Source organism: Planococcus citri, chromosome 4, assembly GCF_950023065.1.
Source record: "Planococcus citri chromosome 4, ihPlaCitr1.1, whole genome shotgun sequence".
NCBI classification, from domain to species: Eukaryota; Metazoa; Arthropoda; class Insecta; order Hemiptera; family Pseudococcidae; genus Planococcus; species Planococcus citri.
In genome coordinates this window covers 9,709,549-9,727,025 of record NC_088680.1, presented here as the reverse complement: position 1 = coordinate 9,727,025, position 17,477 = coordinate 9,709,549, and the positions used below count along the sequence as shown (strand labels likewise).

Below are 17,477 nucleotides of genomic sequence, written 5' to 3'. Positions count from 1 at the left end.
GAAGCCTCGACAATCAGACAGACAATTTTGAAAGGCCAGACAAACTGGTCAATGACCTTAAGAGGCCAGATAGGCGAACAGAAGACCACGAGAGGCCAGCCAGACGGATCAATGACCTTTAGAGGCCATACACGAAGACAGAAAATCTTGAAGAGCCAGCCAGACCGGTCATTGACCTTGAGACGCAAGCTGGACGAACAGACACTTGACCTTGGGAAGTCGGGAAGACAGGTCAATGACATTCAAAGGCCAGATAGACGACCTTGAGAAGCCAGACAGACGAGTCAATGGCCTTGAGAGGACAAAGAGACCAACTTTAGACAGCAGACAAGAACAATGAGAAGTTGGGCAGGTAGGTCAATAACCTTGAGAAGCCATACATACAGGTCAATGACCTTCACTATTGTAAACTAGACAGACAGACATAGAGAGATAGCCAGACAGACGACCTTGGGAAGCCAAACAGGAAGACATACACCTTGAGAAGCTAGACAGGTAGGTCAGTAACCTTGAAAAGCCTGGCAGGCAGACAGAGTACTATGAGAGACTAGTCGGGCAACTCAGTGACCTTGAGAGTCCAGACACACGACTCAATGACCTTAGGAGGCCAGACCAGCGAACTCTAGAGGTCAGGCAGGTAACGTTGTAAGGCTAGACAGGCAGGTTACAGACCTTGAGTGACCAGACAGGTGGGCAAATGATCTAGAGAGGCCGAATACAAAGGGTTGATGACCTTGAGAGGTCAGACAGTCGGACCAATGACCTTATGGGGCCTGGCGAGCAAGGTGACTTTGAGTGGCCAGTCAGATAGTCCGGCATATGACAATAGGAGTAATTGCATCCCCCCCGCCGATCCTCCGGGACAACTTTTTTCTTAAAGGAGGCATCCTAAGGAACATTTAAAGCAAACTTGCCCAAAAAAAAGTTGACCTTACTTTCAAAATGGCGGCCATTTTGATTGAAAGGTCAGCCGAAATCGCAGATTTTGCGTTTCAACATAGGACTTGCACGAAATTTTTCAAACTTTACAAAGGTAGATCGAAAGATCATGCAAAAATTTATCACCTGTCAAAATTTCAAGTGCTAAAGTGCGTTTTTCGATTTTTGGTGAATTTTTGAAAATCCAATTTAGGCCAAAAATTAGGGGAAAATCAAAATTTTACCAAATTGACCAAGAAAGCTGAAATTTGGGATACAACCTATTTTCGACATGCCAAATCGATTGGAAACGGTTACAACCCGTTTTGAGCAGTTCTGGAGCCTCCAGCAGATTTTTGAACCTTGAAATTCCCACAAAATTCCATCAAATTAGAGTTTTAAAGCTGAAATTTATTCTAAAAACTAAATTCAATACACTACGAAGTACTGCAGGTAAATTTCAAGTCGTTTTGGAGCCTCCATCGACTTTTTGAAAATTCCTGAAGCCTCCAGCAGATTTTTGAAACTTTAAATTTTTACAATATTAAGCTGAAATTTACTTTGCACTCCAATTTCAACACCCTCTGAAGACGACTTCAGGTGGGTTCAAGTCATTTTAGAGCCTCCAGCGACTTTTTTGAAAATTACTGGAGCCTCCAGTAGATTTTTGAAACTTGAAATTACCCCAAAATCAATGGAGAGTCAAAATTCATTCTGCAAACTAATTTCAATACGCTATGAGGTTGACTGCTGGTGGATTTCAAGTCGTTTTGGAGCCTCCAGCGACTTTTTGAAAGGTTGTATGGCGTTTTTTTGGAAAATTGAAATTTCCTGAAAGTAGCTGGAAGCTTCAAAACCATTTGAAACCATCATGTAGTCTGCGAAGTAAATTTCAGCTTGCCAATTCCATTTGATAAATTAATGTTGCGGGAATTTCAAGTTTCAAAAATCTACTGGAGGCTCCAGTAATTTTCATAAAAGTCGCTGGAGGCTCTAAAATGACTTGAACCCACCTGAAGTCGTCTTCAGAGGGAGTTAAAATTGGAGTGTAGAGTAAATTTCAGCTTTATGACTCCCATTAAATGGAATTTTGTGGGAATTTCGAGTTTCAAAATTCTGCTGGAGGCTCCAGAACTGCTCAAAACGGGTTGTAACCGTTTCCAATCGATTTGGCATGTCGAAAATAGGGTATATCCCAAATTTCAGCTTTCTTGGTCAATTTGGTAAAATTTTGATTTTCCCCTCATTTTTGGCCTAAATTGGATTTTCAAAAATTCACCAAAAATCGAAAAACGAATTTTGACAGGTGATAAATTTTTGCATGATCTTTCGATCTACCGTTGTAAGGTTTGAAAAATTTCGTGCAAGTCCTATGTTGAAATGCAAAATCTGCGATTTCGGCTGACCTGTCAATCAAAATGGCCGCCATTTTGTAAGTAAGGCCAACTTTTTTTTGGGCAAGTTTGCTTTAAAATGTTCCTTAGGATGTCCCCTTTAAGAAAAAAGTTGTCCCGGAGGATCGGCCGGAGAGGCGGTGCAATTACTCCTATTGTCATATGCCGGACTAAGACAGACAGACGACATTGACAGACTAAAGAGGTTGTTATAGGGTGAGGGGAAAACGATTGGGATTGGGACTGACTTGAGTACTGTAAACAGCTCTATTGATGCTGAATCCTTTGACATAATTTTAACAGTTCCTTTAAAATGGGGCAAGCTTTAGAACACACCACCAGCCTAAATTTTGAAAAATGGAATTCATTTTTTAATTTTTGAACAATTTTTTATTGGGTAAAAAATTTAAAAATATTAAAGTATTGATTTATAGCCTATTTTAGCCCTCCCGAGTCGATTGGTGAAAGTTTCGAAGCGTTTTGAAGCCTTCAGCAGATTTTCAGATTCTTCAGTTCATGAAAAAACGCTGTAGTACCTACAGGGTGACAATAAATTTCAGCGCCTGTAAACTTAGATTTATCATCAATATGGACTTTTGATCAATTTGAGAACATTTTCTGAATATTTTTGAGCCAATTCAAATCCATAAAGTTTCTACAGCGATTTCTATTTTTTTTTTTTTGAGGGGCATATTATCAATTTAGGCGCATATTTTCAAAAAATTGTTGAACCGATTCAAATTAAACATTTTCTTCTCTAATTATTTTTTTAAAAAAAAATGAAAAAAATGAAAATCCATGAGGGAGGCTTTTGAACCCCGATTGACTCAAGAGGTCGAAAATGAGTCTCTATACAAATCAAATTCCAGCTTTCTAGCTCGATTGGGTAAAATATTGATATTTTCCCATTATCGACCAAAATACTTTTCAAAATTTCGTCAAATCGTTAATATTGAAAAATAAATTCCAGCGTCAGTCAATTATCAAATCATGAAGGGACTGAAAATTCAGCAAATATCCACAAAAGAAGAGGATATTCTTTTAGCAAGACTGGTCCATTGACGTTTGAAAATTCATTTTAAAAAATAACCGAATATAAAAAATATTAAAAAGGTTGATAATTAATTTAGAAAATATCAAAAAATAAAACTATTTTACAAAAAAATCTCTATCAACGAATTTGCCACATCTTTAACTTTTTTCCCCACAACTTACAACTTCTGCTCTCAAAATAATGTCAATCCACGTAAGAAAATACCCTGATATTGACGTCTTTCAACACGCAACATCGAACACCACATCGATTAAAACTCCAAAACTTCGCTTAGTAACAGTTTATTAAAAAAATTTCTCAACAAAATCATTAAAGTGTAATAATTACTAAACACCTAAGTTCTTATAAACATGTTAAATTATGAATTTTATGGCAAGACTGAATGAGTATAGTAGGTACCACGATAATGAGAAAATTCACGTACCTAATTACAAACATACATGTACTTGTACATTGGTACAAGTCTATGTCTATGGGTCTAGGTATAGGTATATAAAATACACGATACCGAATCAATGAACCTTTAACACAACAGTGACATTTAACATTATACGTTAACCCGTACAATTGTCCACAACACGGTAACAACGATTAAGTATTACAGTCATTTATAGAATAGAGCAATCGATCAATAATAATATAATCATAACAACGAAAATTCACAGCATTACAAAGAGTATTATCTATGTAAAAATTTTGTGCGATCCCTAAAGTGTTACCTACACTACAGTATAACATTCTGTATTGAGCAACAAAGGCGAGAGAAATATATGGCACATCTCGACTAGAGCACATCTTATCATACGAGTAATTCCAATTGTAATAAGTTATTTTAAAAAAATCTCACCTTATTAATTTTTACATTTACAGTACACATAAAAAGAAAATAATCACAAAATATTTCCAAAAAAAATATTCAATTTGGTATCAACGGCGAGAAAACAAAGTACAAATTACCAATTAAATATACAAACTACATCAAATAATGTAAATTTTGTAACAAATATTATCCTTAAAGAAAAAAATATATACAATTAAAAAATATTAAAAATATTAAAAATAATTTTAAAAAAATTGAAAGTTCGGTTTACCTTGATTTTGTGCGTTCTAGATTGACTTTTTAAAAAAAAAAAAAATTAAAGATACTTTAATTTGTTTTAGACTTGATTAGTTTCACGTGGTGGAGACTAGTTAATAATGATGATAAATGAATGTACCTAATATTTATATGTACATGTAGACTATTAAGACTAGAAATTAAGAAAAATTACACGAGTGAAAATTTTTAGTCCTTAGGAACATTAGTTACGAGAGAATTAGGTTCACGTATTGATAAATTAAAGCTAAGCAATTGCCATCAATTGTTATCAATAGATTGTTCTTCGTTACCTACAGAAAAAAAAAAAAACTTACCATAACATGTGGTAACATACATAAAATATTATACTTACAAACACATTTTCTTTAAGTATATAAAAAAAATCCTACACTCAATCTCACAGAAAAAAAAACTATACAACAAAATATTTTGACGAAAAAAAAATGACTAAATACCAACTTGCTACCTAAAGAAGTCAGACTATACGTATTACTTTGCTTATTGTAATAACGAGCATATTACAAGTAACCTTAAGTATCATTAAATAAGGGGAGAAAAAACAACAACTTATAAGGAGGAATTATTATCAATAAATTATTATCGCGATAATAAATTATTTGTTTAACGAGTATCTTTTGTAGGCAGCCAACTGCACGCTATTGTCTTGAGGCTTAGAGCGTGAATGTTTCTTCATATGTTCGGCGAATTTGGCCAATGTATTGTGTTCTTGTATTTTGAGCTTTTCCAATGCCGTCAAGCACGAGCATTCTAGTTTATTCTGCGCAGAAAGAAACAAATACTGGGTTAGTTTTACAGGAAAGGTATAGGTATTCGATGGTGTTTTTATTGTTAAAATTATACTAAGTAAATTAGGTACCTACGTATTATTGGGGAAAGTATTATAAAGGTTAAAAATTTCCAAGAGAGGTTTTTTTGAATGAAGCTTTTAAAATGGCTCTTGTTCGTGAAATACTGTTATTGAAATACCCACCTAATTCTCGAGTTTCCTCCCTCTCTTCCTCCCTCCCTTCCATCCTCCCAAAAACAGACTCAAACTCTGAAATGTGTAAAAATAGGTAACTGTTCATCGTAATTTTGCAGTACAACAATTTCCAAATCATCATTAAGGGATTTAAATTTCCCCTGTTTTTACTCATCAGGGTTTTTTTAATATGTTGAAGTAATTACAAATTGCTACACAGATATCTTCTCAAAATTTTCAATTCCCTCTTCACCAAATACACCCCCCCCCCTCAAAAAAAAATTCGGAATAAAAAGCTGCATGAACTCAATTTTAACAGCTGATGGAAGAATTTCATAAGAAAAGAATAAATTTTCACGGTAGAATTTTGATCCTAAACCTGCCAATTATATTTTAGAAAATATGTCAAAAATTTTCAACAATATTCCAGTTTAAAAAAAAATGATTTTAAGAAAATTATTTTAAAAATACAAAACGATTTTATAGCAATGTTGAATATTTTGTTCGTAAAATTGAAGGAAAAAATTTTTCAATTGAGTAAAAGTTGTTGGAATTTGAACAAATTATAATAAATTTGCAACACGTGTTCAAAAAGTAACCAAAAATTTACGAAATATAAATATATGAAACATTTGAATGCAGAAAAACTACCAAAACAAACAAAACTTTTCAATTCAATCTGAAAGTGAATAAAATTAGGTACGAAAAAAAAAGTTCCAAAATTAAATTCAGAGAATGAAACTGACTCAGGATTTCCTGACAATTTTAGTGAAAGGCAGGACTTTCTTGGCAATTATTTGCAAAAAGGTTTAACATTTTTACCTACAGTTTTTTTTGCAAAAAAAGTGACAATTTTTAGCAAAAAAAACGAGACTTTTATGGCAGTTTTAAGAAATTGCAAGGCTTCTAGCTATTTTGGCTGAACTTGCAGCAATCATAGAAAAAAGCAAGACTTTTTAGCAAGTTTTACAGGCAAAAAAAAGTGAGATTTTGGCAATTTTATGAAAGAAAAAGTGAAAATATTTACAACTTCGGGTAAAAAAGCGAGACTTTTTAGCAATTCTGGTAAAAAAAAAGAGAATTCGTCTATGTACTTTTTTGCAAAAAGCAGGACTTTAAAAAAATGATGCTCATTTGCAACTTTTATCAAAAAAGTGAGTCTTTTTCACAACTTTTCGTCCAAACAACGAGATAATTAGGCAATTTATTTAAAAAATGAAAATTCTGGATATTTTTTGCAAAAAAAAAACACAGTTTTTGAAAGTAATGTGAACAGAATTTCAAAAATTCTTGAAAATATCGCAAAATTTTTTTCAAAAAAACATAATTAATTATTGTAGAAAGATATTTCAAAATAGTGTAAAAACAATAATTAAATTTGACAGAATTTGAAAAAAAAATCATGGAAATTCAATAAAAAGAAAAACACGAAAAACCAATCCATAAAAACGTTGAAATGAGTTTATAGAATTGCAAAAAAGTGCGAAAATTTTACACAATAAAATGTAAGACCTGCATCAGTTGTTTGTCAATAATCGTGTTAGCTAAAAACTACTAGAATTTCAAAAAAAAAAAAAAATTGTGAGTAAAGAATTGGAAAATTTGGAAAGATTGATCAAAATAAGATGAAAATTGCTAAAACATCATAAAAATAATCAAAATGATTGAAATTTGATCAAAAAAACGTTACAAATAGGCCTACAATGAAAACTTGATTTTGTTAAAGAAAAAAATTGATGGAACTTGAAAACCCTGAATAAAAATATAACAAAAATTGTTCAAAAAGATGTAAAAAGTCACTAAAATTCAGTAAGTAAATGAGAAAAAAACACTATGAAAATAGTAGAAAATTCATTTACACAGTTGTTAGAAAACTTTTCAAGAAACACAATAAGTTGAAAGATTTAGCAAAAATTGCTCAAAATGTAAAGAAAAAGTTACTTTAGCCTTCTTAACATAAAAATGAAAAATCTTCTCTAAAATAGGGGGAAAATGTTACTAATACCTACTTCAGTTCAAAAAAACAAAAAAAAATCGATAAGTACATAAAAAATAATGAATTCTGAAGACTTTTTAACTGTGAAACGCAAAAAAATTGATGAAATATTAAAAAAATTGTGTAATAAACCCCCAGAAAGTTGTGAAAAATTGATCAAAAAATTATGTAAATGTGAAAATTTTGTAAACACTTCAATGAAAAAATTAAAATTGAGAGAACTCGAGAAATTTCACGAAAATAATTCAAAAATTGTTCAATGAAAAATAAGAATGATAGAAATACGTACATCAAGAATAAAATGAAAAACCATGAAAGTGAAAGCAGCTGGAACCCCCTCCCCCCCCCCCGGAAGTAAAATTTGCACGTAAAATTGTGTAACGAAAATACAAAAATATTCCAAGAACTCGCTTGAAAAATGATTAAACTGGGCAAAGTTTGAGAAAATAAGTGAAAAACATAGAACAAACATTTTTCAAAACCTTCTTTCAAACATAAGAACACCATAAAAGAGGCATCAAATACCATGAAAGTGGTTCAATAAAAATCTGATCAGAAAAAAATGGTCATTGGCATGAAGCAAACGTAGTTCAAAATATTTTTGAGCTAAGTAGTTGACATAGGTATTGTAAAAGTTTCTTTCAAATTGGCATATTTTGCAGAAATTTCCCTCCCCCCCTCACCATGAAAAAAATTGACAGCTTCCAAGACATTTTGAACGGTTACAAAATATGAAGTAAAAAAAATGCAAGACTCTCGCCAATCAAAAAACAAAAACAATTGTACCGAATTCTATGCTCAAGTCTTAAAATCTGGAAGCTCCAACGCATCGAGAAATCACTCTAACTTTCACAAAAAACAAGTAGTTGGATCGAGCAGGCCTACCAAATCCTCAGATTAATTTTCTGGCACATGTTTAAATTAAAATATTTGATTTTTCAGCCATTTGAAACTACCATCAACTCCCTCCTCCCCTTTCAATTCGAGAACTCAGGCAAAGAAAACTCTACTCTCCCCCCTCTTTTGCTTTACATTACGGATTTTTACAACCCACACTTTTCGATTTTTGATGGTATTTTTCCCACAAGGTCACAGAGACTCGTAATATTTTAGACACAAGTACAAATCACACAGAACGAAAAAAACTTAAGAGAATTTAAAAATATCGCCTCAGTCGAAAGTCCAAAGACAATTTTGAATAATTTTCGCAGGCTCGCTCGGGCAATCTGTAAGCATTTCATTAGTCTAGATAAAATGTGCTAGTAATTAATATTGAAATTACACGCGATAATGATGAAAATTTTAATTTCCATTGCCCAAATAGCTCACACATGATAAAAACCTTTCGTTAAAGTAGCACTATGACGTAACCTTGCCAGTGCACTACAATTTATATTATCGGGTACATAAAATGAAGTCGATAATAATTCGCGATAAAAATAGATACGTGTTCGATTAAAGTTACGTATGTAATATACATAATGTACAATTCTGATAATTTTAACGAGATAACATATTACGAGTTTCATGATGGTAAAAGAGTACCAATGAACTCGATACGAATCTCGTACTGATTTTTTTCTGTAACCCAACCATAGTAACCAGAACCACGTAGCTAGTAAGACAATATTCCGAGCCAAAAAAAGAGTACCTAGATTTCATTTAAATATTACAAAAATACGAGTATAAACTATAGTAAGACGCCTCGATGTGTAACATTAGAGAAAAGAAAGTCACTCCTGCTCACAGATGCACTACTCCTAGTCTATTTGTAAATACACGGAAAGTAAAGTACGTAAAGGAAAGGAAAGGGAGAAATGCAAAGTGGCAACGGTGGCATGGCGTGGCGGTACTCGTATATGAAAACAATTTCCATAAGTCATAATCAGCACGCGAATTATGTAAATTAACTCGGGCCAACGAATCGTATACTCGTATAGTATAGTCGCGACTCGCGAGTTTTCTACAGTCTGCACACTCGACTTGAGTAGATATGAACGTACGAGTGAGTAATATTAATTATGACATCAATGCGGATACGGTTTATTACGAATGCTTAAATCTAATCAAACCGAGGACTCCGCCAAATTGTTTTTAAAGTGCTGGTAAACGCCCCTACGACAACGACGATGAGGGCGAGACACGACATAGTCGAGGAACAATACGTACAAATGTATGTATGTATGTACATATACAATGGTTGGGCTGCTCTACAAGTAAAATGCCCTTTTCGTCAAGGTTCGATGCATCAAATGCATTTTCAGTCAACATCATTGGTATTGTTTCTTGTTTCTAGACAGAGTGCCCAAATTATAGAGTATGGTAAACGTTCAATTATATATGGAGATGGACGACCCTGCGACGGTTGTACATATTTTGTTTTCGCTTCAATGTCTTATTTAAACTGTAACAGTCCGAAAAGATCTAGATATTGATCCTTGAATTGAATTTACATTATTTAAAGAACTATAGAAAAAATGAAACTGACTGACGGTGGAAATGCATAAGGATTTGAGGAATCACCTTGAAATCGAATTAAGGGATGAGATGTTTCGATTTAAAAATTGACAATATCTTGTGAATAAAAAAAAATTGAGTTTCTCGAAGTTTTTATTTCTTCTTTTCTAATTTTACAGATCTGTAACAAGCACTCATCTTCCCCCCCCCCCCAAAAAAAAACAATCGTTCTTTTAAAATAACATTTCAAAGAGATAATCCGCGGGGAAAGGGGGTTAAATACCCTAAAAAAAATTTAAATTAGTGTTTTTGTAATTTTTGACAATTTTAGCATCGCATGCGACTTCTTAGGATCAAAAAACAAAAAAAAAAAACATGAAAAGTGAACGTTCACAGAATAATACTCAAAAACTTTTTCGAAAGAAAAATTGAATTGGGTAATTTGGAGACAATGAAGATATTTTGGGACCCACGATGAGAAGAAAAGAAGGAAAGGGGGCTTGAAAAGCTCCAAAAGTTGAGAAATCAGTAGCCTTCCCAATGATTTTAAAGCATTTTTGCTGCCCTGTTGAGTTTTTCTAGTCTAAAAAAATAATTGAAACGGAGCCCTAAGAGTATTTATTTATTTAAACTCATAAATCAGATCCTCAAATTCGCCAATTTTCATTATTTTAAAAAACTTTAGGAGACATTACTTCGTCTCCTAATAAGTGCCTATGAGAAGAAAATATGTTAATTTCGTACGAATGAAGTTCATGAAATAATTTATCAATTAGCAGGAAAAAAAATCAGAAATAGCATAATTAATAATAAAGGCGTCTAAAAATTTAATAAAAAAATGAGATGAAAATTTTGTTTTGAAGACTCTCGATTTTAACATCAAAATTCTCTCAAGTAAGCCTCTTTTCATAACGAATTTTCCTATTTTTAGCCTGATCCCTCCCTTCCTCCTACCCTCCCAAAACATATGGGGCCTTGCTTTGAGAAGCTTCCAACAAAATTGAAAAAAACCAATCGACCTAACCTAACCAAAGCTCGAAAAAATTACCAAAAAAGTTACAAAATAGACCAAGACATATTTTAATGCTGAAAAAATTACAAAAAAAAAAAAAATCGATCGAGACTTCAATTTTAGAAATTAGGACCTTTTGGAAGTATTTGGCAAAAAAGTGACAGGGAAAGGCAGAACCTTTGACAGTTTTTTACAAAACAGCGAGACTTGGGCAAGTTTTGGAAAAAAAATGAGACTTCGTGATTTCTGGATGAAAACGAGACTTAAGGTCATTTCAGCAAAAGGGATAGCTTTTTAGAAATTTTTAGTAAAAAGTGGAATTTTTTTGAAATTTTCAGCAACGAAGTGAGATTAATTGGCAATTGTTGGTAAAAAGTGTGAGCTTTGGGTCATTTCTGATAAAAATCAAGAACTTTATAATTTTATTTTAGCAAAATGCAAGCAAAACTTTTTGGTGAAAAAATGAGAATTCAAAGCAATTTTTGACAGAAACAAGATTTTAACCATTTTAGCAAGAAGGAGTAGGTACTTTTTGGAAACTTCTTGCAATAAAACGAGACTTTTGGGTGATTTTTAGAAAAAAGCAAGTTTTTTGGAGAATTTTATGCAAAACAGCAACATTTTTCAGGAATTTTTGAAAAAATAAGACCTTTTGGTAATTTTTAGTAATTAAAAAGTGAGTTTTACTGGAAATTTTTGGTAAAAAATCGAACATTTTCGAAAATTTTAGGCAAAAAGCAAGCCCTAAAATTGTTTAGCAAAAATCAGGTTCTTCAGGCCATTTTTGGCAAAAAAATGTATCTTTTTCTAAATTCTTGAGGTAAAAAGTGAGACCTCTCTGCAATTTTTTGATAAAAAACAAGACTTTTTGGCAGTTTTTGGCAAAAATGTGAGATATGATGACAATATTGTTAGCAAAAAAGCGAGCTTTTGGGGCAACTTTTACAAAAAAGAAGGCATTTTAATGGACTTTTTTGTGTTTTTATCCAAGCAAAGCAATCGGGGCGGAAAATTTTTCGACAATTTTTGGAGTTTTCAATCTGTCAACGGTAAGTTTTGAAAAATTGATAAAGTTTGAATTTTGGGTTGCGAGTTAGCAATTGAAGACTTTTGCGATGATTTTTTTCAAAATTTTACAACTGAGGGTGAAGAATTGAAAAAAAAAACAGGACAAAGCGAGAATTGCAGTATTAGCATGACCCTGGACACTCGGCTTAAATAGGAGGAGGGGAGGGGGAGGAAGGGGGGAGGGATTTGAGAATTGAGTACAAAGAAATCGACAATATTTGGGAGATTGCGGGACAGAAAAACAAATACAAAAACGATAAAAACTATATTTTCCAGAAAAACGAGAAAAATGAGATTTTCTCTTTAAAAGTTTGATGAAAAAGATGAAATTCTAGAAAAAGTTTCAAAGATCAAACAAAATTTTACTGTTTTGAGTGTTTTGATGGTTTTTAAAATGGTCGCTTTGTTAATGGAATGGACCTAACACAATTTTTGGAAAATTTTCTGAAACTTTGTTTTCCCCCTTTTTTCCCAGTACAAAACAAAAAAATGTTACTTAGATAGATACTCTTTTTTTTACTTAACTTCAAAAAAGAACAACCAAGAAATTTCTTTGCAACACTATTAAATTTCGAGATTTTTTTACTTTATTTTTGGTAAATTTTCAGAAAGTCTGTTTTTTTCCTACCTACTTTTTTCACTTTTTTTTCAAAGTAGAAAACAAAAAAAATGATTTTTAAAGGAATTTCAAAAACAAATTTTTTTTACTCAAATTCAAAAAAAGAACAACTAAAAAATAAATGTTTTGCAACTCTGTTAAATTTAAAGAAATTTTTACATTATTTTTGGAAAATTTTCTGAAATTCTGTTTTTTTCTTGCACTTTTTTTCAAGCAGAAAACGAAAAAAAAATGATTTTTTAAGGATTTCTGAAAACCAAAATTTTTTTACTCGGCTCCCAAAAATAATAACCATAAAATAACTTTTTTTACGACTCTGTTAAACTCAGAGAAATTTGAAACAAAAATTTAAGATTTCGAAGAAAATTGCAAAATTCTCTCAAATTAATTTGATTTTTCCGGAAGGCTGAAATTCACTGACTTTTCTCAGTTTTCCGGATTTTTCAAAGGCTGAATATTTGAACACCCTGAGATGATATTAAGTATTCATGAAGATTACTCAAAAATGTCAAAAATATAATTCAAATGACATTAAGAAAGAAAGGGAGTTGAACCTTTTAGAAATACTTGTTTAATGATTTTTCTGAATATTTTTCCAAGTATATGACTGGACCCCCCCCCCACCCAACAGAAAAAACTAATTGAACGAACGAATAATTTGACATTTAACTGCAAATGCTTCATTTCTGCAGATGAACTTTTCAAGATTGGAGGATGTTGAAGGGGCTAACGTGACCAGAAAATTTTTCGAGGACCAGATTTTTCCAAAATTGGAGGCATTTTCCTAGTAAAAATTACACATATTAGGTATAGCACATGGGAACACTTACGTATCGATGATTCGAAGCCTCCGTATCCTCATCGTACGTCCTTTGGCCACACACATCGAACGATTTGGAATGTTGCAAGCTAGCCTGCGACTCTTCAGGATACACCCCGTAACCGGTACTGCTGCGACACCTCATAAGCTGACTAGAGCCACATCCAGTCGCAGCGACCTTGCTGCAATCGTCGAGCTTGCGATACTTATTCTTGTGCGATTTACTCCCACAATGTTTACGTTCGGCGCACGAATGCTCGTAACTGGTGGACACATTCTCGATCAATCTTTTATTCCGGCTGGGTTTCTGATCACGATGCAGACTAGTCGCTGACTTGGCTTTTTTGATCTCGTTCCACTTAGGTGGCGTTTTCCGACGTTCGTATTTCTCTAGCAGTTTACGCTGTTTGTAATCTTTGTAGCTTTCGTGTTTCGATACAAAGACCGGTAGAGCTGTGGACGAATCTGACGAGCTGTCTTCTTCCTCTTCGTACATACTGCTGGTGATTGACTCGTTGTCGTAGCTGTTGGCGAACGAAACCGATCTGAAGAGTTTCTTTTTCGGTGCTCGAAGCACGGTTTTCTTCTCTTCTTTGACTTTTTTAATGTATTTTTCGCATTTACATCCAACAGGGTATGATTTCCTGTAGCACTTTTTGTCAGCGTCTTTATTCTTAAGGTATCGTCGATTTGTGCTGTTGCTGTTGCCCATGGCGCATTTCTCTTTATCGGCTGGGACTATGATGGAGTCTGCATCTTGGTCGTGGATGCAGCATCGGCTTCGGTGGATATTCTCGTAACAGGCGAGGTTGGCCGGAGATGCCGATGGAACTGACCCGTAACATACTTCCATACCATGGTCTTCGTTTGGATGGTTCAAGTTCACCAATGATCTCTGCCATTGTTGGACCTGTAACAAAAAACCAAACGAAATTATAAGATTAGGTTGAAATTAATCGAGTAGGTACTCTATATAAAACAATACACAATTGTTATCGTTTCATCGAGTGTTGCACATTTTAAGTACCTATACGATGCATTATAATAATAAAGAGCCACGTGCGGGTTGTCGACAACGTGACGTGCCACCACAAACCTACATCATCAATAATAACCATTATTATCAACTCTTTTACGTCGTAGCCGCAAATTATCGCGTAAAAAAAAGCTATCTAGAGTATATTTTTGTAGTTGGCAGGCGTTCTAGACGCTGCTGTAGATAGGTACTTTCATCTTATAATAAAATATCATTAGAACGATATATGTTTATACTGACCCGGGCCAACTTTGAATTACATTTAGCTTTATTTTTTCAAAGAAAATTAAATTAAGGTAAGAGAAGGAGTAGAGGTAATAATCGTTTACTTAAAAACAAACAACAAATTAGAAGAGCTGGATCTGGCTCGTGAAACATGGTATCAGGGTGGAAGGGGAAGGGAGGGGGTGAGAGCGAATGAAGCTCACGTCAAATCTAGTCAGTTATTTTAAGGATGAGGGGGGGGGGATTAGCGTTATTAAGTGTTTTTTTTAAACGTTGAAAGTAGAAAGTGCCTATACTTTGTTACTCGTAGTCTAATAAAAGGCTGAATACAAACAATTTGAAAATTGAAATAGGAAGGAAACAAGCATGATTTTTTCACCTTCATCCTCGTGTTTTTTTACTTCAGTGGATCGAAATGATCAGCAGGATATTTTTTTAAAGAAGTTTCGTTGAAAAGAGATGAGACGTCGCGTCGAGTCAAGATTTGATTATAAGATTTTTTGAATTTTTGAACTCTTCTATTTTCAAACTGAACAAAATTAAACTTTTCAAAGAAGAAAATAATAAAAAATTTCAACGTTTGATTGAGCAAATTGAAAAAAGCAACGTTATATAGCAACATTGGCAAAAAAGCAACACTGCATTGCAATTTTAGCAAAAAATGGCTTTCTTTTTCACGATCTACAAAAATTCAAGGATTTTATGACGTGTGACAACAGAGCAAGACTATTGTGCAATTTTGAAAAAAGCAGGACTTTTTGTAAATATGTATTTGCAAAAATTCAAGACTTTTTCGTGATTAATGGCAAAAAAGTACCCAACTAACATAGTTTTGCAATTTTTGCATAGGAGCAGATAGTTTTGTTAGAATTTTGGCTAAAAACAGGACTTCTTAATTCTTATGCAATTTTGGTAAAAAAATTAGAACTTTTTTGCAAATTTTGGGGAGAGAGCAAGACTTTTAAAATTTTGTCAGAAACAGTTTTTTTGTGCAATTTCTTGAATTTTGCTCTATTTTCCTGTGATTGAATAGGCACTTTAATTAATTTTCGCAAAATTTCATCTCTTTTTTGAATGATGTTTGGTCAATTCTTCGCGTAATTTTCAGTATTTTTTAAAAATATTCCAAACATTTTTCTGTGAGATTGGTTCAAATTTGACGTTTTATTTCCAATTTGCATTCGTTCTCAACTGTTTTTACACTTCATCGAATTTTAAGAATATTTTGATTATTTTTTTGTGATTTTCAGACACTTTTTCAATATAAGGCATTTTGAACGAGATTCAGCAACAATTTGCAGTATTACATCAATGTTTATAGTCATTTTCAACTATTTTCACGACATTTCATCAAAAATTTTGATAATATTTCATCAATTTGTGGTTTTTTCTGCGATTTTTATGCCAATTTTTGCTAAATTTAATTTAATTTTGGTGATATTGTATGATCGTTTTGTACTTTTTAGCAATTTTTTGAATATTCCAGTCATTTCAGGCGATTATCAACTTTCAAATGTTTTCATGACATTTCAGGCCATTTTGATGATATTTCATCATTAGATTTATCCTAAGTTACATCAAGGTAACCTGGTTGATCAATTTTTTTGATTGACCTCAGCTTCTTCCCCCCCCCCCCCCGACCCCAAAAAAACAATATTGAACAGTGAACCTCCCTTTCAAATACCATTTTTGTACAGGGTGCCTAAAAAAAATTTTAAATGAAAAAGCAAGACTATAGCAGGACTTATTTTTCATGAGGGGGGAGGGGGTAAGCGAGGCAAAATTGTAAGTTCTAATTTTTCACTTTTCCAACATCTTCAAACATACACCAGAAAGAGGTTTTTTGACAGCATGTTATTCAAAGAAATTTCAACACTGAAATTGAATAAAGTGTTGCCATTTTTTTCAAATCCTGAGGAACTTTGAGGCCAGAGAGGAATTTTTTAAAAGTATGGGTTATTTAGAAGAATCCCGACCAAAAATTTGAAAATTTGAAAAAATGTCCATGGGCTTATCTTTTATTTATTTTGATTTTTTTCTCTCTTTCCAGGAGAGTCAACATGACTTTTGGGTTCGGAAGTGATTTTTCCTTGAAAATGAGAACATTTTAAAAAATTCTGATGCATAAGAATTTTCAATACAAATTTTTTATTGCATTTTTTCGATTTTTTTCAACTTTGGAGGCTCCTATAGCATCACTTATTTTCACTTGGTCGTCTGGTCTAAAGATTTAAATGATTTCTCAACTGGAGAGAGGGGAGGGGGGGTGAGAGTAAAAAAATTGCAAAAATTGGTATATGAAATAAAGATCACATTTTTGTAACGTACTATCGTCTCAATACTTTGACACTTCAGGACCCTAAGGTATCAGAAAATCATTTCCACGAAACAGAAAAAAACGACTGAAAACCAAATTTCTATCATTTTTTTTTTATTTTTGGAAATTATGTACTTGACTACCTGTAGATACCAAAATTGACATTTCTTGAGAAACCCTAAACAGAAAGGAAGTCGAAGGTTTCATTATTTCATTATCCTGAAAATACATTTTTTTTTTTTCGAGATTTACTCAAAGCGAGCAAGAAAGTAATTCTTGAATTAAATATACAGTAGCTTTAGTGAACTGTCCATGTGAACCTTTTAGAGGACCCTTTTTTTAGTCAGCTGAAACAGTAACCTGAACCACCAGAACCGTTCGAAAATTTAGAGAACAAAAGTCCCAAAAAAACTACCAAATAAAAAATGATTTCATAAAAAATTTAAAGTCGATTAAATTTTGAGGAAAAGAACTATCATC

General features: G+C 32.9%; 1 protein-coding gene across 1 annotated transcript in view; it reads right to left on the bottom strand.

Moving 5' to 3' along the window:
- Positions 1 to 3,631: 3,631 nt before the first annotated feature.
- The window catches only part of LOC135842537 (uncharacterized), a 29,508-nt gene continuing 15,662 nt past the window's right edge, over positions 3,632 to 17,477 (bottom strand). The window contains exons 3-4 of the mRNA XM_065360039.1: positions 13,430 to 14,329; positions 3,632 to 5,243 (exon numbers count right to left, since the gene is read on the bottom strand). Of these exons, the coding sequence (XP_065216111.1) occupies positions 5,079 to 5,243; positions 13,430 to 14,329 (1,065 nt within the window). The 3' untranslated portion in view covers positions 3,632 to 5,078. The remainder of the gene's footprint in view (positions 5,244 to 13,429; positions 14,330 to 17,477) is intronic.